General features: G+C 51.9%; 7 protein-coding genes across 7 annotated transcripts; 3 read left to right on the top strand and 4 right to left on the bottom strand.

Annotated features, from left to right (window-relative positions):
- Positions 1-3,489: 3,489 nt before the first annotated feature.
- PV08_05779 (uncharacterized protein) lies at positions 3,490-4,445 on the top strand (the record flags this gene model as incomplete). The annotated part of the gene is made up of 2 exons (XM_016380118.1): positions 3,490-4,069; positions 4,198-4,445. 2 exons carry the CDS (start codon positions 3,490-3,492, stop codon positions 4,443-4,445), a joined length of 828 nt encoding a protein of 275 aa, XP_016235945.1.
- A 291-nt stretch (positions 4,446-4,736) lies between these two features.
- On the bottom strand, positions 4,737-5,620 carry PV08_05780 (uncharacterized protein; the record flags this gene model as incomplete). The annotated part of the gene is made up of 3 exons (XM_016380119.1): positions 4,737-4,837; positions 4,886-5,389; positions 5,446-5,620. 3 exons carry the CDS (start codon positions 5,618-5,620, stop codon positions 4,737-4,739), a joined length of 780 nt encoding a protein of 259 aa, XP_016235946.1.
- Positions 5,621-6,178: 558 nt separating this feature from the next.
- Positions 6,179-8,212, top strand: PV08_05781 (uncharacterized protein; the record flags this gene model as incomplete). The annotated part of the gene is made up of 1 exon (XM_016380120.1): positions 6,179-8,212. One exon carries the CDS (start codon positions 6,179-6,181, stop codon positions 8,210-8,212), a length of 2,034 nt encoding a protein of 677 aa, XP_016235947.1.
- A 381-nt stretch (positions 8,213-8,593) lies between these two features.
- Positions 8,594-9,529, bottom strand: PV08_05782 (uncharacterized protein; the record flags this gene model as incomplete). Its single annotated transcript, XM_016380121.1, has 2 exons — positions 8,594-9,396; positions 9,475-9,529. 2 exons carry the CDS (start codon positions 9,527-9,529, stop codon positions 8,594-8,596), a joined length of 858 nt encoding a protein of 285 aa, XP_016235948.1.
- Positions 9,530-9,930: 401 nt separating this feature from the next.
- PV08_05783 (uncharacterized protein) lies at positions 9,931-10,977 on the bottom strand (the record flags this gene model as incomplete). The annotated part of the gene is made up of 1 exon (XM_016380122.1): positions 9,931-10,977. The coding sequence occupies one exon, from the start codon at positions 10,975-10,977 to the stop codon at positions 9,931-9,933; it is 1,047 nt and encodes a 348-aa protein (XP_016235949.1).
- Positions 10,978-11,252: 275 nt separating this feature from the next.
- PV08_05784 (uncharacterized protein) lies at positions 11,253-12,422 on the top strand (the record flags this gene model as incomplete). The annotated part of the gene is made up of 1 exon (XM_016380123.1): positions 11,253-12,422. One exon carries the CDS (start codon positions 11,253-11,255, stop codon positions 12,420-12,422), a length of 1,170 nt encoding a protein of 389 aa, XP_016235950.1.
- Positions 12,423-12,652: 230 nt separating this feature from the next.
- On the bottom strand, positions 12,653-13,211 carry PV08_05785 (uncharacterized protein; the record flags this gene model as incomplete). Its single annotated transcript, XM_016380124.1, has 2 exons — positions 12,653-13,057; positions 13,146-13,211. The coding sequence occupies 2 exons, from the start codon at positions 13,209-13,211 to the stop codon at positions 12,653-12,655; spliced, it is 471 nt and encodes a 156-aa protein (XP_016235951.1).
- Positions 13,212-16,050: the final 2,839 nt, after the last annotated feature.

Raw genomic sequence — 16,050 nt, forward strand, 5'->3', positions numbered from 1 at the left:
AAGCTTTCTCAGAGTGGGAGACTTGTGGTAACAATTGTAGCTGTGGCTGGAGTGGTTGAAGAAGGGACCTGAGAGCTGACCGCTCCTTCCTGCCATGAAGAGGGATGCAAGCTCCAGCAATCGAGGTTACTCCTGTATCCCACACCCTTGCATGGCATGAACGTCAACTGTTTGCGAGCTATCGACGGGAATTTCAAGTCTCAGGTGACATATAAACCTGGTCAGTCCCAGATCTTGCTTGCCGCTCCTGACCCTACGTGAGCAAAAGCCGTGTGAGGTCTTCCAGAGTTCACAAAACGAGCCGCACATATCGAATGACCATCGAACTCCAGGGACCCTGAGCTCCTTTACTCAGGCTTTCGGTGGGTGACAGAGCCAAAGAACTTGGCACGAAGTGCGCGGACCGTCTTGGGATCCCAATGGCTTCGCAACTCCCGTTTGTATTAAAGATGGTTGGCAGGTTGAGGACGATCAGGAAGCACATGTCAACAAAGGTTATCCTGTGGCGGCGATACGCGCGGGCACTCTATGTAGATAGACAGGCTTCTGACTATAGAAGGGCAGCTTCAGCTTTCGTATGCTGATTCATCATCAGTGGAAATTGATGATTTTTTAGTACTGGAGAGTGTAGTGACGACGGAGACGCTGCCAAGTCGATAACTCTGTATATGGTGACAGAGGCAGAAGACAAAAGCAAAAGACCTCGGTCTGTTTGGCCTTAATTGTCCCTTTCTGGGGCCTTGATCGACGTGTCTTCGGTCAATGCAACATTAAAGCACGCGATACCCTCTTATTCAAAGCGTGATGTTGGTTCCGCTCGCTTCGCTTGTGAACGGTTGTGGAAATGCGGGTCATACCTGTGAGTAGCCTCGTGGAGTTTATCAAGCATCATCTGAGGGCTATCGTAGCATCGCTATAATCAATGAACTCTGATGCTATCATGTCCTCCAGTTCCGTGATGTGAGGATCTTTATGAGGTTCCACATGTCTGACACCAGAGACGCGGTGCTCTCCTTTGCCGTAGAACACTTGGATATGCATTGTCGTGCAACAGATAACGAAACCGATCCTCGAGTCGACCTCTTGCTTTAAGTGCTACCAAGGGGTCGTAAAGAGACTTTGCAGGTTGTGCGCAGTTCTGGAACATGTCGAATCTAGGCGCCACCGAGGAATATGACGACAGATCAACGTTCAGAATCTGCTGTTACACGAGGGTCTGATAGATATAAGGTAATGGTGCAGTATATTGAGGATCGCACACTGGAAGTGATCGTCGTGAGGCTTATGAAGCGGTGAATCTGCCTTGCTAAACGTTCTGTTGCACCGTACACCAAGGCCAATCGGAATCGACACATACGGTATGGGAAAGTTTCGGGTGACGCATTTTGATCAGAACATGATTTGAGTAATCGAGACATCCTCCTCAGTCCACCTTCCAGCGGCCTGGACATTCTTCATCAACAGCAGCATGCCACGCAACGCCGGTCTATCAATCTGTGCCATCCTACCGACTGTTGTTGAATCAATTGAAGAAATTCTTGGACTGTGTTTTCAGCGACAGGTACAAAGTCTCGCTGCGGCCCGATTCTTACTTGCAAGAACTGCCGAGGAAACTCGAACGAGTAGGTCATCAGGTCATCTATCCCACATCCCAAAGAACGTTCTTTGGCCAATCTTTATTTTGTAAGTCTGAGCTCAACGAGCTTAATCATGTGTGAAGCGGAGAAGACTAAACATTTCCACAAAAATTCGGAAATGAGCCATTCGTCGAAGTTTGCACATTACCGACGCAACGGCCAAAAAGTATCGACTCAGCCATCGTCGGACCCAAAGCAACCTCTGCTGGTTGGCACACTTCCATAGGCAAAATCTTGTCCCTTTTCAATAGCATTCGTTCCCTAGCCACAAATTTCCAGAAGTGCTCGTGTCATGAAAACTGCAGTCTTCAATCGGCTTGGCCATCACCAGGACTTCGACCAGTTCTGTCGCAGAACCTTCCACAGTGAACTCGAAAGAGAGGAGACGAGCAAGTCAAGCATGATTGGTCGGATTGAGATTGGGGCTTGTCTGCGCGACTATCCTGTGATTTCAAGGCCGAGAAAGACATGCTACTTGCACATAATGCAGCCAGAAGCCAGAACATACTGAAGCCACTGGCAAGTTTCAGCTGGCAAGGCGTTGGCTACCTACTCCTTCCATTGGCAGATAGTGTCCTCCTAGGACTTTGAGCTCGTGGATTGCTATCGTTCCAGTCATCGCTCTCCCTCTCAGGCGCCCAAGATGGCACTCTCTCGCAGCCTCCATGGCCCGGTGTCTGCAATGGCAACAATCCATTCCAAGCCTGTGTCCGACATAGGCGTCCCACTCTTACGGTGTTCACTGAGACATCAAACCGGCCAATGTTCTTCTGTTTTCTTCTGATCAACCTCCAGGGCCCGGGGTGCTCCAATTGTGCGACATAGGAATGCAGTACCATCGTCGATTCCAAGCGTGAAATCTCCCCTACTAGTTCTGCGGCCTTTGGGACATATTCACCACCTGAGAAAGTGCCTGACGGCCCATAATCTTGAGCGACCGTTGTATGGGGACTGGGTCGCGTTATTCCCGACCACGTTGTGTGGCTTTTCACGGACCAACAAGGCATCGAGTTCTTTGGAGCAGAACGGTCACAGACCTCGTCTCCCCTAGGGATGCGCTTCATCAATGAATTTTTCTTCAAACTTGGGGCCTTTCGAGATGTAAAACGATGGCGATTGATGGCGATGCCTCACAACCTGTAATAATATGCACCGAATGCAGGGGATGTCTGGCGAGCCAACCTTCACCGTGACGAAACGTTCACCGAGACTATGGCAGCCCCTCGAGGTAATCATAGATGATATCCCGCTGATAGATCCCACGCGCACGTCTCATATATCTGCAAAGGCACTGGAATTGAGTCTGGTGCAACTCCTCGACGGCGCAGAGAACAAGACTTGTGGTGATCAGGCTTCCATGATGTCCGCCCTCGCCCAGAATCTGAAAAAACATAGGGGTTCGATGTCCAGCCCTTGCTGGTGCCACAGTGCATGGCCAGCATGATACATTATGACTGCGTCGGACCGATACCCTACCATTACTACCTTCCTAGTAGTTCCCTAGTAGGTAGGTAACCAGTAGATTTCTGAGTTACGTTGCCAGATCGCAAGATCTCCAACTTTGGCAAAGTCGAAGGCCCCCAGTTTTTTTATGAGTCAACTCGTTGCCATGATAAGTAAAGCGATGGTCGTACGACGAGAACTTGGACAGACTTCCAACGTCTTCTGTTCTTTTGGCGAATTCTTCATCTCATCGTAAAAGCAGGAGCAAGTATAGTACCATCCAGGGGGGGGAAACGACCGCAAATTGTTCAGTCCCGTACTACTACCAGGCTCTAAAGTGGAGCCTGAAGGATACTTCCAAGAAGGCGGCATACTAGTTGAGGTACCATCCAACAGCTACCTCTGCAAGATGTCTCCAACAACAGCACAAGCACCTCCGACTTCCACTACACCACGTCCTCCGAACAGCGTCAAATACACCATCGAGCCCGTCACGTCTGAAGCCGACCTTCCCGCACTGGCATACCTCTCTGGCCTCGCCCTCGGACCTGACCCATATTCGGAATTTCGTGAACGCTATGGTCCGCAGAGCCTCTACGATGACACCCTGGAAAAGTTGACCAATGCAATGCGGGACAAGTCAGGTCAATCGTCCCTTTTCAAGGTCGTTCTGGTACCGGATTCCGACGAGGAGTCGGGGAAGGAGACTGTCATCGGCCTGTCACAGTGGAGGCTGGGCTACTTGAACGTGCCCAAGACCGACCCTTTCGCGATCAAAAGGGATAATGATGCCCCGTCATCCACCGCGCAGTCGGTGGAGACTACTGTTGTTGCAAAACCAAATGACGATGGCGAGGCTGAAGGGCTTGATATCGCCAGGGCGAAGAAAACACCAAAGCCGAAGCCGTTCTACTCTAACCCTCTCGAGGAACACGGCCGGATGATATGGAACAGTGTTATCACTCATATCAGGGGCAAAAGGTTTATGGGTAAGTCTTTGAATGCCACATGGTTGACAGTGGAACTGGTCTTTTACAACAAGCTCAACTGCCGGGGACTTTCGAGCGAGTCTACAGGGTCATGATATTGTGCTGATTTCATCTTTCATTCGTCCCAGGCTTGCATCGATTGGTCGTTCATCCATCATATCAGCGACAGGGTATCGGGCAGCAGCTGATTAATTGGGGTACCGAGGTCGCTGATCGCGAAAATGTAGTTAGTTGGCTTAATGCTCGACCGGCTGGATCCAGGCTGTATGAGCGAAATGGCTGGCAAGTCGTGGATGTGGTGGAATTTGATTCTCCAGAGCTCGACGTACCGCACACTGTGACGATGATCAGGTTCCCTAAGCCTCGGTTGGCGTGAAGGGTAAGAAAGCCTCGTGAGGGGAATGCACTGACGACAGCTACCCTCTGTAGTACCGAAAGACGATAGAGTGGCAGTGGTGCTCTAGATGAAGGCTGGCCTTGTTTCAATCTCGACCATCTCATTTCTCGATTTGACGACGTTTAGACCTATAACTCAACAGGGGAGAGATACCAAGATACCATGCGAAACAATTGTGTTATTGGGTAGTGGCGCTGGAGGCATGGATTTTTGATCGGCCACCCCAGTTTGTTAGAGATCTTAGACACCCAGTCTGACAACCCCTTTCTTCTATTTGAGCTTTTTGGCTGATGTGACACTGTTGGTTTCAGTAAAAGCCTTGCAAAGTTCGCTGTAGGCCAGAAATAGCACCCAGCATGGTATAAAGACCCCTTGTATGTTGTCAGTATCATCTCATAGATTCGCGGCAAAACACTTACAGAGCGTGTTGAAAAATACAAGGTACAGCCACAAGTACACTGGGTCATCCCCAGCTAAGCTGTGATTCCCACTGAGCCATTCAGGTGCAAAAGTATACCACCCGCCCACCAATTCGAGGGTTGCGACCACAATCGCAACAAACCAGAGGCGGGACAGGTATTGGCCTTGCAGTGCAGGATCTTTCAGGTTCGCAATCTTGGAGATTAGATAGCAAATATACACTGCCCCTGGCCCATCGAGGAGTACAGTGACAAGCTCGACAGAAATGACCATCAAGTCTGCACCTCCCCATCGCGAGTCTGCCTTTGCGTATTCCGCCCACAGTCTCGCCATGGGGCCAGACGAAGACAGAGCTCCATACTGGCGATCTGGCCGGTCGAACAGTACTGGGATGTTGCTGCCTCCTCTTGACGACTCTGCACCTTCTTTCGCGGCCAATTCGATGTAGGAGAAAAAGCAGTGGTAGAGAAAGCTCCCTTCGATGATGAAATGGGTGAGGAAATCTGCAACGTAGTGCTGGTCAGAACAGCAGACGAGGAAGCTCATGGACCATCCATACCGTATGCATGCCACAGGAAAAGCCAGTAGTGCTTCCTGGGTGTTGCTGGAGGCAGGAAAGTAGCAGCCAGACCTTGAGCCAGGGGCATCAGTGCGAAGGCGATACCCAGAGAGATGGCGGTTCCGCTGTCCAGCGTGAAAGGGGGCGGCACAGCACCAGCCAATGCGTCCGCCATGGCCTGCCTGGTCCGGAGAACAACAAGGTGTCTGAGTTCAATCGCAGCAGAAGAAAAGAGATCTGACTTTCAAGCTAAGCAACCTCGTCAGGGAGCAGTTCCCGCTTCAGGCTGGACGGCGGAGGGCCCATGTAACTCGGGTTCGCCTTAGCTTTCCCCAGCTTTTTGGGCGTCTGTTCTTGAATGGATGGTTGGTGTGCAGGGAGGTGAGACACCAAACTCTTTAGCTTCGGCTATTGATGAGATGGGCGTCTAGAAGGCCGCTAGAAGCTTCCAAATTGCAACCATGTGTAAATCTCACCTGGTGAAACTCCCCCAACGATTAGTATACGCTGTAGCACAGCATTTACCACTCCAGACATCGTATTCAAAGCCCCCACCCCGCACTCCCTCAACATGGACCTGAGCCTGGTGACGAACACAGCAGCATCACCATCATCCTCACTCTCAGACCCATGACTGTAACCATTCATCGTCACATTCGGTCACTCTGCAGAGCACCGAACTTTGTACGCCTGTTCCTCTGCCGCCGAGATTGTGTTGCAGAGTATTTCTCGAATGGCTGAATCCGTCGAGGACAATGCCGCCGCTACCACAACGCCCGAATCCCTCCTACCCTGCGACGCGTGCCGGAAACGCAAGGTGAAATGCTCCAAGACCGAGCCTTGCGAGAGATGCGTCTCGGCCGGCTTGAGATGCACAAGAGATATTGCGCGTAAGAAGAGAGGCCCAAAGAAAGGCTCAGGGTCCGTCATCGCAAAGCTGAGAGACGAGAGCCAGCAGCACGCGCAGCAAGATGGAACACTACCCCCATTCGACTTCTCCCAGATGCAGATGCAAATACCAGCGCTGAATAGGACATGGAGCCACGACAGTCCGCTAGGATCACAATTGAATTCGCCATTGTCGTCGCCATCCAATTCACACTTTGGCGATGTCTTTGCTGCGACGCCAGATCCTCACAATGCGCCTCGATCCGTTCCTACGACGTTACAGAATGGCACTGCGTTTGAACCAGCCTCGCATACAGCATTCACCCAAGTAGGAATACAGTTTCCAGCATCGTGGCAGGTGCAGCCTTCCGAGCTTCTACAATTCCAGGCGCCCATGTCTCCCTCAGGTTACATGACCGTCAGCGACCTGGCCCAACAGATTTTCCCAGAGACCTTCATTCCGGAGGAAGCTGTCCAGCAGCATACTCATTCGAGCCAGAGCCAGCACTCACCCTCTCGAACATCCACTCCCCTCACAAAGCTGACGTCCTTCGAGGCCATGATGACAAATGCTAACGGCGCAAGCTCCCCGGCCACCACAGCATCCTCGCCTATGCCGTCGCTGGGTCCAAGGTTTCTCTATCGGAGCGACTCTCATTCCTCGCCCATTGAACCACAGATCCAACAGCTAGCCAACGAATTCGGCCTCTCCGCCCTTCTAATGTCTCAATGCATCCGCCAATACTTTAGACACCTCTACTCTATACGGCCCATCATCCACGAGAAGAGCCTGTTGGCACGTCTGCGATCCATAGAGACCCTCAACCTCGAGGAAAAAGTCCTCATACTCTCCCTCTGTGCCACCACAGTCCTCCATGCCGCTCCGCAATCCGAACTACCCCTGGAGAAGAAGCACTCCCTCGGTCTCCAGTTCGTCCAGCTTTGTCTCCATCTACGGCAATCCACCGGTCCCGACTGGGCCGAGAACACGACGCTGCTCTCCATCCAGGCGTCATATCATATCGCTGTGGCCCTCTTCGAACTTCAGCGACCCAAAGCTCATGCGTTCTACCTCCGCGAAGCCATTGGCATGGCCTTGGACCAAGGCCTCCACCATGAATCCACATATGCATCCCTCCCCGACGTCACAGCGATATGCTCGCGGCGCACCATTGCATTACTATTCATTACCGAGCGCGGTCTCGCCATTCTCCGCAACAAACCAACACAAATCACCCGCCTCCCAAGTCTGCCAACCGAGTACTTTGACGAAACCGACGCCGTTGTCCTCGCGGGCTTCACGGCTCTGGTGAACCTCTTCTCGATACTCGACGAGAAGTTTGTCCGCCTATGGTCCGGTAGCGGTGACACCGAGGCGGAACGCGAGCCTCTGGAAAACATTGCAGGTCTCCAGCGCGCACTCAACGAGATGTCGTTTAGCTCATTCTCCATGACGGACGTCCAAAAGGCAGATGTGCTCATTACGCACCAATGGCTGCGGCTCATCTTCTGGCAAGCCAGCATGCGCCAAGGTCTGATAAGCTTTGCGTCGCGCGACCCGATTTTCAGCTCACGCTACCCCATCACCATCGCGCAAGACCTGTGCGCATGCCTGGGCCTCGATGAGGCGGACACGGACGGGGCGTACGACGCTATCCTCGTGCACGGCATGGGTATCTTTGAGAAACTTTTCGAAGTCGCCTACACTCTCATGGACATGTTGACGCTGGCGAATCGCCAGTGGAGCGAGAGCCGTGAGTTGAGGTGCTTGTTCAACGTGTTGAGCGCGAGCACAAACAGCCAAAGTACGTACGTGAAGATGTTGAGGACGAAGATTGAGAATGAACGAAGTCCTGCCCAGAGTCCGACTTTGAGCTGAGATTCTTAGCCTGATTTGATCTGTTATGTATTTGCGGAGAGATAAAGACCCCGTCATGAGGCTCTGAGAGTACATATGTAGCACGTGATGGTGATTTGTACATAAAGGGAGCTTGTACAGACAGACAGCACCTACGATACGATGTCCAATGTAACGTGAGAGTACAAATGAGGAAAGCATGAGATGATGGGCCCACATAGAAATTGGATCAAGGAACGAACGGGAGAGAGATACCCATTTGCAGTATTCATGTTGTTTTTTCAGCAATGTTTAGCAATATCTACACAGTTTCAATCAGGACCAGGGCGTTCCTCTTCCTTCCTGCCGTCTCAGAATACATAAAGGGAAGCTAAGGTGCTTTGCCGTTCCTACGTAAGGTTTTCAACGACCAGCGGCCCAGCCTCCGTCAACGCTCCAACTGGCTCCAGTGACATAACTCGCCTTGTTGCCCGCGAGCAAGAGACACACGTCGGCGACTTCCTCTGGGTGTCCGAAGCGGTTCATAGGGTGTCTCGGTACGGCGTTCGCTTCGAGCCAAGCCCTCACCTCCGCGCTCGGGTTCGTCATAGGCGAGTCGACGACGCCGGGCAACACGGCGTTGACGCGGATCCGGTCGGTGGCGTAGTCGACAGCGTCGGAGCGCGTGATGGCCAGTATCGCAGCCTTGGCGCCACTGTAAGCGGGAGACCCGGGCATCGTGTACAGCGCCAGGCCAGATGATATGTTGACGATGGCACCACGCTGTGCGCGGTGCGCCGGGATGAGGGCGTCCGGGTATGCTTCGCTGTCGAGGGGCTGGGAACGCATGATCTTGATGGCTTCACGAGAGCAGAGCCACAGGCCACGGTAGATGACGGATGTTTGGTGGTCGAAAGACTCGATGGGACAGTCGGCGCTGCCGCCACTAAAGACGAGGATGCCGGCGCAGTGGACCGAGTAGTCGATGCGACTGAATTTGTCTTTTGCCGCGGCGAAGGCAGCGGTCACAGATTCAGCAGACGAGACGTCGACCTGGTAAAAACCGATTTCGAGTGGTTTCACGGAGCCACCAGGGATGGTTGTGTGGTTGAATTTCTCGAGGAGGAGTGTTCTGGTAGTCTCCAGCCCTGCCGAGTTGAGGTCTAGAAGAACGAGTCGTGTGCATCCTGCCTCGGCGAATGCTACGGCTGTGGCACGGCCAATACCTGATGTGGACTTGTCAGAAACATGCACGTGAGGTATTTTCGGGTGCCATGTTGATCTTTGAAAGAATAGGTGCTTACCTGATGCCGCGCCTGTGATCAAAGCGACGCCAGGGACGTCGATATTTCTGGCCATGATCGCGCCTTCCTAAGATGGAAGAGTGAGTTGAGTTTAAGATGGTCGAACCGTAGTATGTGTGAGCGGCGAGTTACCCAGAGATGTGAAGTTGCGATTCTGTGCTGTACATACAAGTCCTCCTAGACAGGGAACGGTGGAAATTTATCCCGCGAGAATATGTGCGACTTTTAAGGGCCTCGTATACTGGTTGGGCACAGACTTTGGTTCCTCAAATCATGGATTCAACAGAAGTTTGAGTCTCATCAGATGACAGGACTAATTCAGCTGGAGACCAGGATCGCAGTTTTGCCAAGGGTTGGGTGCAGGAAATAGCTGCAGACCTGCACGCCGAAGGTGAAAGATTTACCTGGTAACGAAGAGAGGGTTGTGATTCGAGAACAGCAAAGGCCAAGCTTGGTTCAAGGTGCTGGAAGTTGTTTACCCATTGTACCGACGAAATCTCTGAAAGACCGGCCGGTGGCTTCACAGCCACTGTCTTCATACTTTCTTAGAGCTTCTGGCATCCACTGCTTCAGTGATTCGCTGCGATTATAATGCGTCGGATGTGTCGATAGGAATTGAGGAGGTTCGTATTTCTCTGCCTTCTTCATGCGTGTCCAGAATGCTACCGCTTCTCGAGGATCATAACACGCCTCGGCCATTAACAAGAGACCAATATGGTCGGCCTCGGCTTCTTGGGTTCGTGAGTGCGGGAGATCCAGCAGAAGATTCACGGCAGAATCAGAAAGGAAGGCGTCAGTCTGGAAGACTAACTGGATAATAATAGACGCAGCAGCAAGGGGTAGTCTGCTGGACAACCGTTCGGCTGCGTGATGCGCAACATTATGGGCAATCTCGTGTCCCAAGACAGCAGCGATGCCTGCTTCAGTTTGGCAGATTGGTAGGATGCCGGTGAACACAAACACTTTGCCGCCTGGCAGAACAAACGCGTTCTTTTGTTCCGGGTCATCGATGACGTGTACCCGCCACTCATCCCCGGCCAATCCCCCGGTTGATGGGAGTAGACGTTCGACAACACGGGCTACCATTGCTGTTGTAGGATGGTCCCCTGGAAGAACCTTCCCCCGGAATTGGTCGAGAATCATATTATAGGCCTGTGGACCACCGGCTTGCGCTTTCTCAGTCTCTGGAGAGTAGATATTGAACCGTCGACGATGTGTGATCGGGACTTCCTCGAGGTTGTACACGTAGAACACAACGCCAGCACCGCCAACCGACAAGACAGCAGTTCGGTGGTATCTCCAGAGATACTGAGCATTTCGCACAGGGCCAATCCGGCTCCATTGCTGTTGTCCATTCCTTTGGCTGTATGGTGAACGATCTGCAAATTGGCGCAGTTGATGTCCTGACAGTCGCTTAGTATGTGCTTGTGCTTGTGCTTGGAACCGAGGCCGAACATGCAGCGATCGCGTCGCTGTCCGAAACCCAAGTCTTGAAGCGAGCATTGTCAGAGCTGCGCTTTCAAGAAGGCTTGTCTATCGCGATGGGACCGTGCAAAGTAGGGAAAGATGGTGAGCCTGGCCTCTATTTATTTGTAGTACGAGGAAGAGATAAATCTAAGGTCGCCAGGCACCGTAGTCGCTACGTCATTTGACCATCATTTGAACCTCATGAAAAAAGGATCAACCCTCCGCGCATTACCATGAATCTGTAAATCTCTCGCTCTATTCTGCGCAATATCCTACCCGACGTCAGCGGCCTTGCGACACTAACTAGCAATATGTCTTTAGTCGCATATTCGGATTCCGAAGGCTCTGAAGATGAGAGTGCGCACCCCAAAGCCCCTCCACCCAAGTCTGCCACTCCGTCCTCAAACAATTTCGCCGTCCACAAAACAAATCCTAGAAAGATCCAAGTAAAGCTATACGACATTCCATCCAACGATGATACAAATCGCGAACCGGCTGCTAAAAGACCGCGAATCGGGGCGAGCGCCTTTAGTGGCTTCAACGCCATGCTTCCTGCTCCCAAACGAGACGCAGACGCAAAGAATGCACCCAAGCCTGCCGCCAGAAAGGTGTTCAGTTTGAAGACTGGAGCAGAACCAGGTTTCAGCCGTGAGGCTGATGCTGAGATGAGGCAGCTATTTGCCGAACAAGAGACGGGGGTAAATGGGCATTCTGGAAGTGGTACGCAGGATCAGGACGAGACGTTACCTTCAATTCCAAAGAGGAATGTGGACGGTGAAACAAGCACTCCCACGGCCACACCTCCCAAGGGCAATCCATTCATGTTCAAGCCACTGTCTGTGGCACGGAATAACAAGAAGTCAAAACGTAAAGCGGACGGCCCTATTGTTCCAAAGATTGCTGATGGTGTTGGGACGGCTTCGTTGGCTTCTACTAGACGTCACGCTGCGGAGGATTCTTATCCAGCATCCGCTTCTGCTTCTGCTCCGGCTCCGAAGAAAGTCAGCCTCTTTGGTATGGGAGTTGAGAACACTCCCGAAGAGTTGCCGCAAGTACCGGATGAGGAAGACGAAATAGTCGAAGTTCTAGACGATCCGGTCGGTGAAGACCTATCCTCGACTTCAGCGAGTCAACCTGCTACAGCGCCCTCCTACGGTCAAGGTCAGAGTCTTGATGCGATTGCTTCAGATTTAGGTCTTTCCAAAGCCGACCGGAGACAGCTATTCGGCCGGCGAGGAAACACTGGAGGGACAGCTATCAACGTAATCAACTTCAACATCGACCAAGAATATGCTGCCAATGAAGACCTTCGAGCTGCTGGCGAGCAGGTCCAACATAATCCTGTCCGGGCCATTGCTCCAGGCAAGCATAACCTGAAACAGTTACTCAACGCCGCTACGACTCAGAAAGATGCCCTGGAGGAGAGTTTTGCCACAGGACGAAGAAACAAAAAGGAAGCCGGTAACAAGTATGGGTGGTGATGGTTTCATGTTAGGAGATCCGGTCCAGAAGAAGCCATATTCTTATGGGGATGCTCAATGGAGACCGAAGATGTTTCAGACTGTGGACAGCAATACTTGATCCGCCAGGAGCACTGCCTCAATCTTTCAAGCAAGACGTACTGGTTGTCAAACCGCATACTGTGACTAAACGGGCCCGAGTCCGTCCCAAGATACTGCAAAGAAGCCAACGGACTTTTTGGTCAGTGTGCCTATTCAAATTGCTGACACTGCTTTGCCCCGTCCAACTCTTTGACCCATGGAAGACGATACTTGACCCACAACTCGGCCTCTGGGCTACCGAGCCCTTCCGCACCTCCCTTCGCTCTGAGATCTCCTTCGTCGCCGTCCAGAGAGCCCGCGAACATGATTATCACGCCCGGAAATCCTTCGGGGGCAGTTTTGTATATGATGCTCGGACACTTGGCGCAGCCGAAGAAATTAATCTTGACCCCAGTTTCATGAATGGTTGAGCTTTCACGCAGAGGGGCGTCTGTTTTGGATTGGAGCTTGAATTGTGCTGCAGCTTCGGGCCCGCTGTCAGGATCCCGGATGAGGAAGCATGTCGTGTAGCTGCTCCCAGAGAGCTTGCGGCACGTGAGACAATGGCATATGGCCTACCATCCGTATTGGATTGTTAGATGGTGAACTTGAGTAGGTACCCATACGTTGGCGTGCGAGGAATGAAAGGGATTAGTTAGTTACCTTGGTCAACACTTCACCGGAGATGGTGTAGCTAATGTCACCGCACAAGCAGGAGCCGGAGAGCATCTTGCTTTAATCACCAGCCGAATTCACAGGTCTTGGGATTATTTGGTGGCGAGCTAGATCAATGAAGCAGGTGTGAGAGAATAAAGGTAGGAATTGCTGAACTGAGCATATTTCCCACCCGTTACGAGGGCACCTCCTTTTATGTCGTTAAAGGTCCGGCAAAGGGCTCGCCTCGTGACGTTTCCCGTGTTCAGCATCTCAGCTCCAGGGTTCTCCCGTGTCCCCCAGGTCGATACGTAGTGGTGACACATTGTTTCCCAGCTGCCAAGGAGTCTAGATCAGGCCTCTCGTATTTAGGACCTGAGAAGGCCATTTTCTTGTCTTGATTGGGAGTGGCAGTCATCAGGCCTCGCATTGGCCCATCGCAGACGAAACACTGCCGGAGCGTGGGAACAACATATCGACATTCTTCTCGTGGCTTGTTGCCCAATTGAGTGAGTGTCCTGGTACAAGTAAAAACATCGGTAGGCTTTGTTGCAGTAGTCCAGCGTTATGGTCTAACTGCCTAAAATGGCAACATCTTTGCCTCTTTTGGACGACCGTCGTGTTTTTTCATGGCACAGCACCGACTTTAAGCTTATGGCGTAGAGTTCAAGCTAGACCGCCAGAGTGTCTTGTCTACCATGTCACACAACCACTTTCTAGACGGCCACTTCGAGAATGACAAGTCTCTACCGGCACCTCAACGGCGCCAACGGCGCTCCATCTTGAGCTCCAGTGGGACACAAAGTCCGAGTTAGGCTGGTTTCAATGCACTACGCCGCGGACCATATCAAGCATAGTTTAACACCTGTTGTCTAGACGGTCCGAGGCCTTGCAAATGCTAGGCCCTTTTCTCATCCCGATCTCAGGAGAGAGTCACTTGTCCGCTTTTCTCGGTGCTAACACAGACTACGACACAACCACTACCTTACGTGAGTGATATGAAGGATACATGACTACTAACAAGAAACACGTAAAGTTTCGTCATCAACAACGAAGGATGCACGATCGAAGGAGGCGTTCGCGGGCCAGAGGGCACGTACAACGACGTCACGACATGTGATACGCATATGCTGAGGCTTTTCGGGGCAAACGACTGCGACAGGTGAACACGGCACGTTCGATTGAAGACGGAGATAGAAGTCGTTCTGGGGTGGGAGCAGGCCAAGGCCGGAGACGAGCTCCAACTAGTTCATGGACGTTGCAGTGGCTGTTGAAGAGGCAGATTGAGCTGATCATGCGGAAGGGGAGGAAAGCGGTGGCAGTGAAGAGTGGGTTGGACGTGGGAGAGGGTGGAAAGCAGGACGAATGTACTCGTATGTGCATGCTGGCCATTTTCGGGACGACCGGCCCATCGCCACTTTGACGCTTCAAGATTGTAGTTTTCTCCGAGTACATTTCGTCCCAACGAACCTCCAGTAGCAGACGAAAGAACCGTCATATTGAGTAAATGTCGTCCGACGAGGCGAGAATTTCCAAATCCGTGTGGATCGTCTAATCCTCGGTGGCATAGTCAGGGACAAATTCCTCACGTACTTCCTCCTCTATCTCCCTCCAAGCAACTGTCTCCTCCGCTACTTCATAAGACTCTGGGTGTTTCAGCACGAGGGAACCTCCATCCACTTTCAAGACATGAGCTTGAATGTTATGACCCGAAACTCAAGTCGAGTCAGGAGCTGCTGAATACGGTACACCGCAATGGGACCATGCATACTACTCACCTACATCTGAATAACTCACTACTCTAACCGCCTCTGCACGAGGGGACTGTGGGCCATGTCCAGTCATACAAGATACGACAACATTAGGTTCTCTTCCCACCCGCAGTCGAGCCACGATGTGAAACTACGCCGTAACACGTCTCGATCTCGTGAAGGTAGGAAACTACTCTTGTTGTAGTAAAAGAATTGTCAGGCCAGATCTTGATTGTGCGTATATACCAGAATGACCGTCTACCTATCCAAATAATCATCTTGGGAACTTTGTGCCTTGCGTACCAGACACAACAAGGCCCAGAGGTAAATGCCCACCCAGATGTCCAGTATCAAGCATCTGGCCCACGGCTTTTTTTAATAGATAAAGGGGGTTGACTCGGAGCAAAGCTACACAAGTCCGTCCGCTAGTCACCATGCTCCTGCATACCGGTGAACCTGAAGTCTGCATGCTGAACTTCAAGCCACCAGGAGCATGTTGAAAAGGGACCTTCTCCGGAGAGGACCAAGGCGAATCGGCACCTGACAATCGCAAGCTTCTGGTCTGTTCGTGGTACATGCGTTGAAAATAGACCAAAGTTTCCGGGATAGCCGAGATCGTCAAGAACCTTGCCGCCAATGCCTCCTCGAAGGAGAAAGCTCATTCAGGCCGAAGCCAGGGTCTCCTAGACCAAGCTGTTCACCAGGTGTCACCGCTTTCAACTTTCTCCGAGGATCAGTGAAGAGACAGTGACGACTGGCTGAGGCCGAAACCTCTGAACAGCATAATCGAGAAGTCTGACGACGACAACGAATGAGGGCCTCAGCATCCATGCGCACATCAACGACTGTCATGAAACATCCCTCAAGACCATAGCTCAACAACAGAAAAAATTGTCTGGGTTGGAGAGCCTACACAGCAACGACCCAAAAGAGTCGAAGGGGGCCCAAACCAACTTGCTCCAGACGAAGAAAATTTGCAAGACCTGCTTCATCCTCGAGATACCAGACGCGTCGTGAAATGGCGCGGGTATATGATCGAAAGGATTTATGATTCCACTCCATCACGCGACTCCAGTTGCGATAAGTGGTACAGTGCCAAAACTCGGAAACACCACGTCCTGCTTGACACCTCTTACAAGTGTAGAGGCGCGAGAGCCACTGTC

Source organism: Exophiala spinifera, assembly GCF_000836115.1.
Source record: "Exophiala spinifera strain CBS 89968 unplaced genomic scaffold supercont1.4, whole genome shotgun sequence".
Taxonomy (NCBI): domain Eukaryota; kingdom Fungi; phylum Ascomycota; class Eurotiomycetes; order Chaetothyriales; family Herpotrichiellaceae; genus Exophiala; species Exophiala spinifera.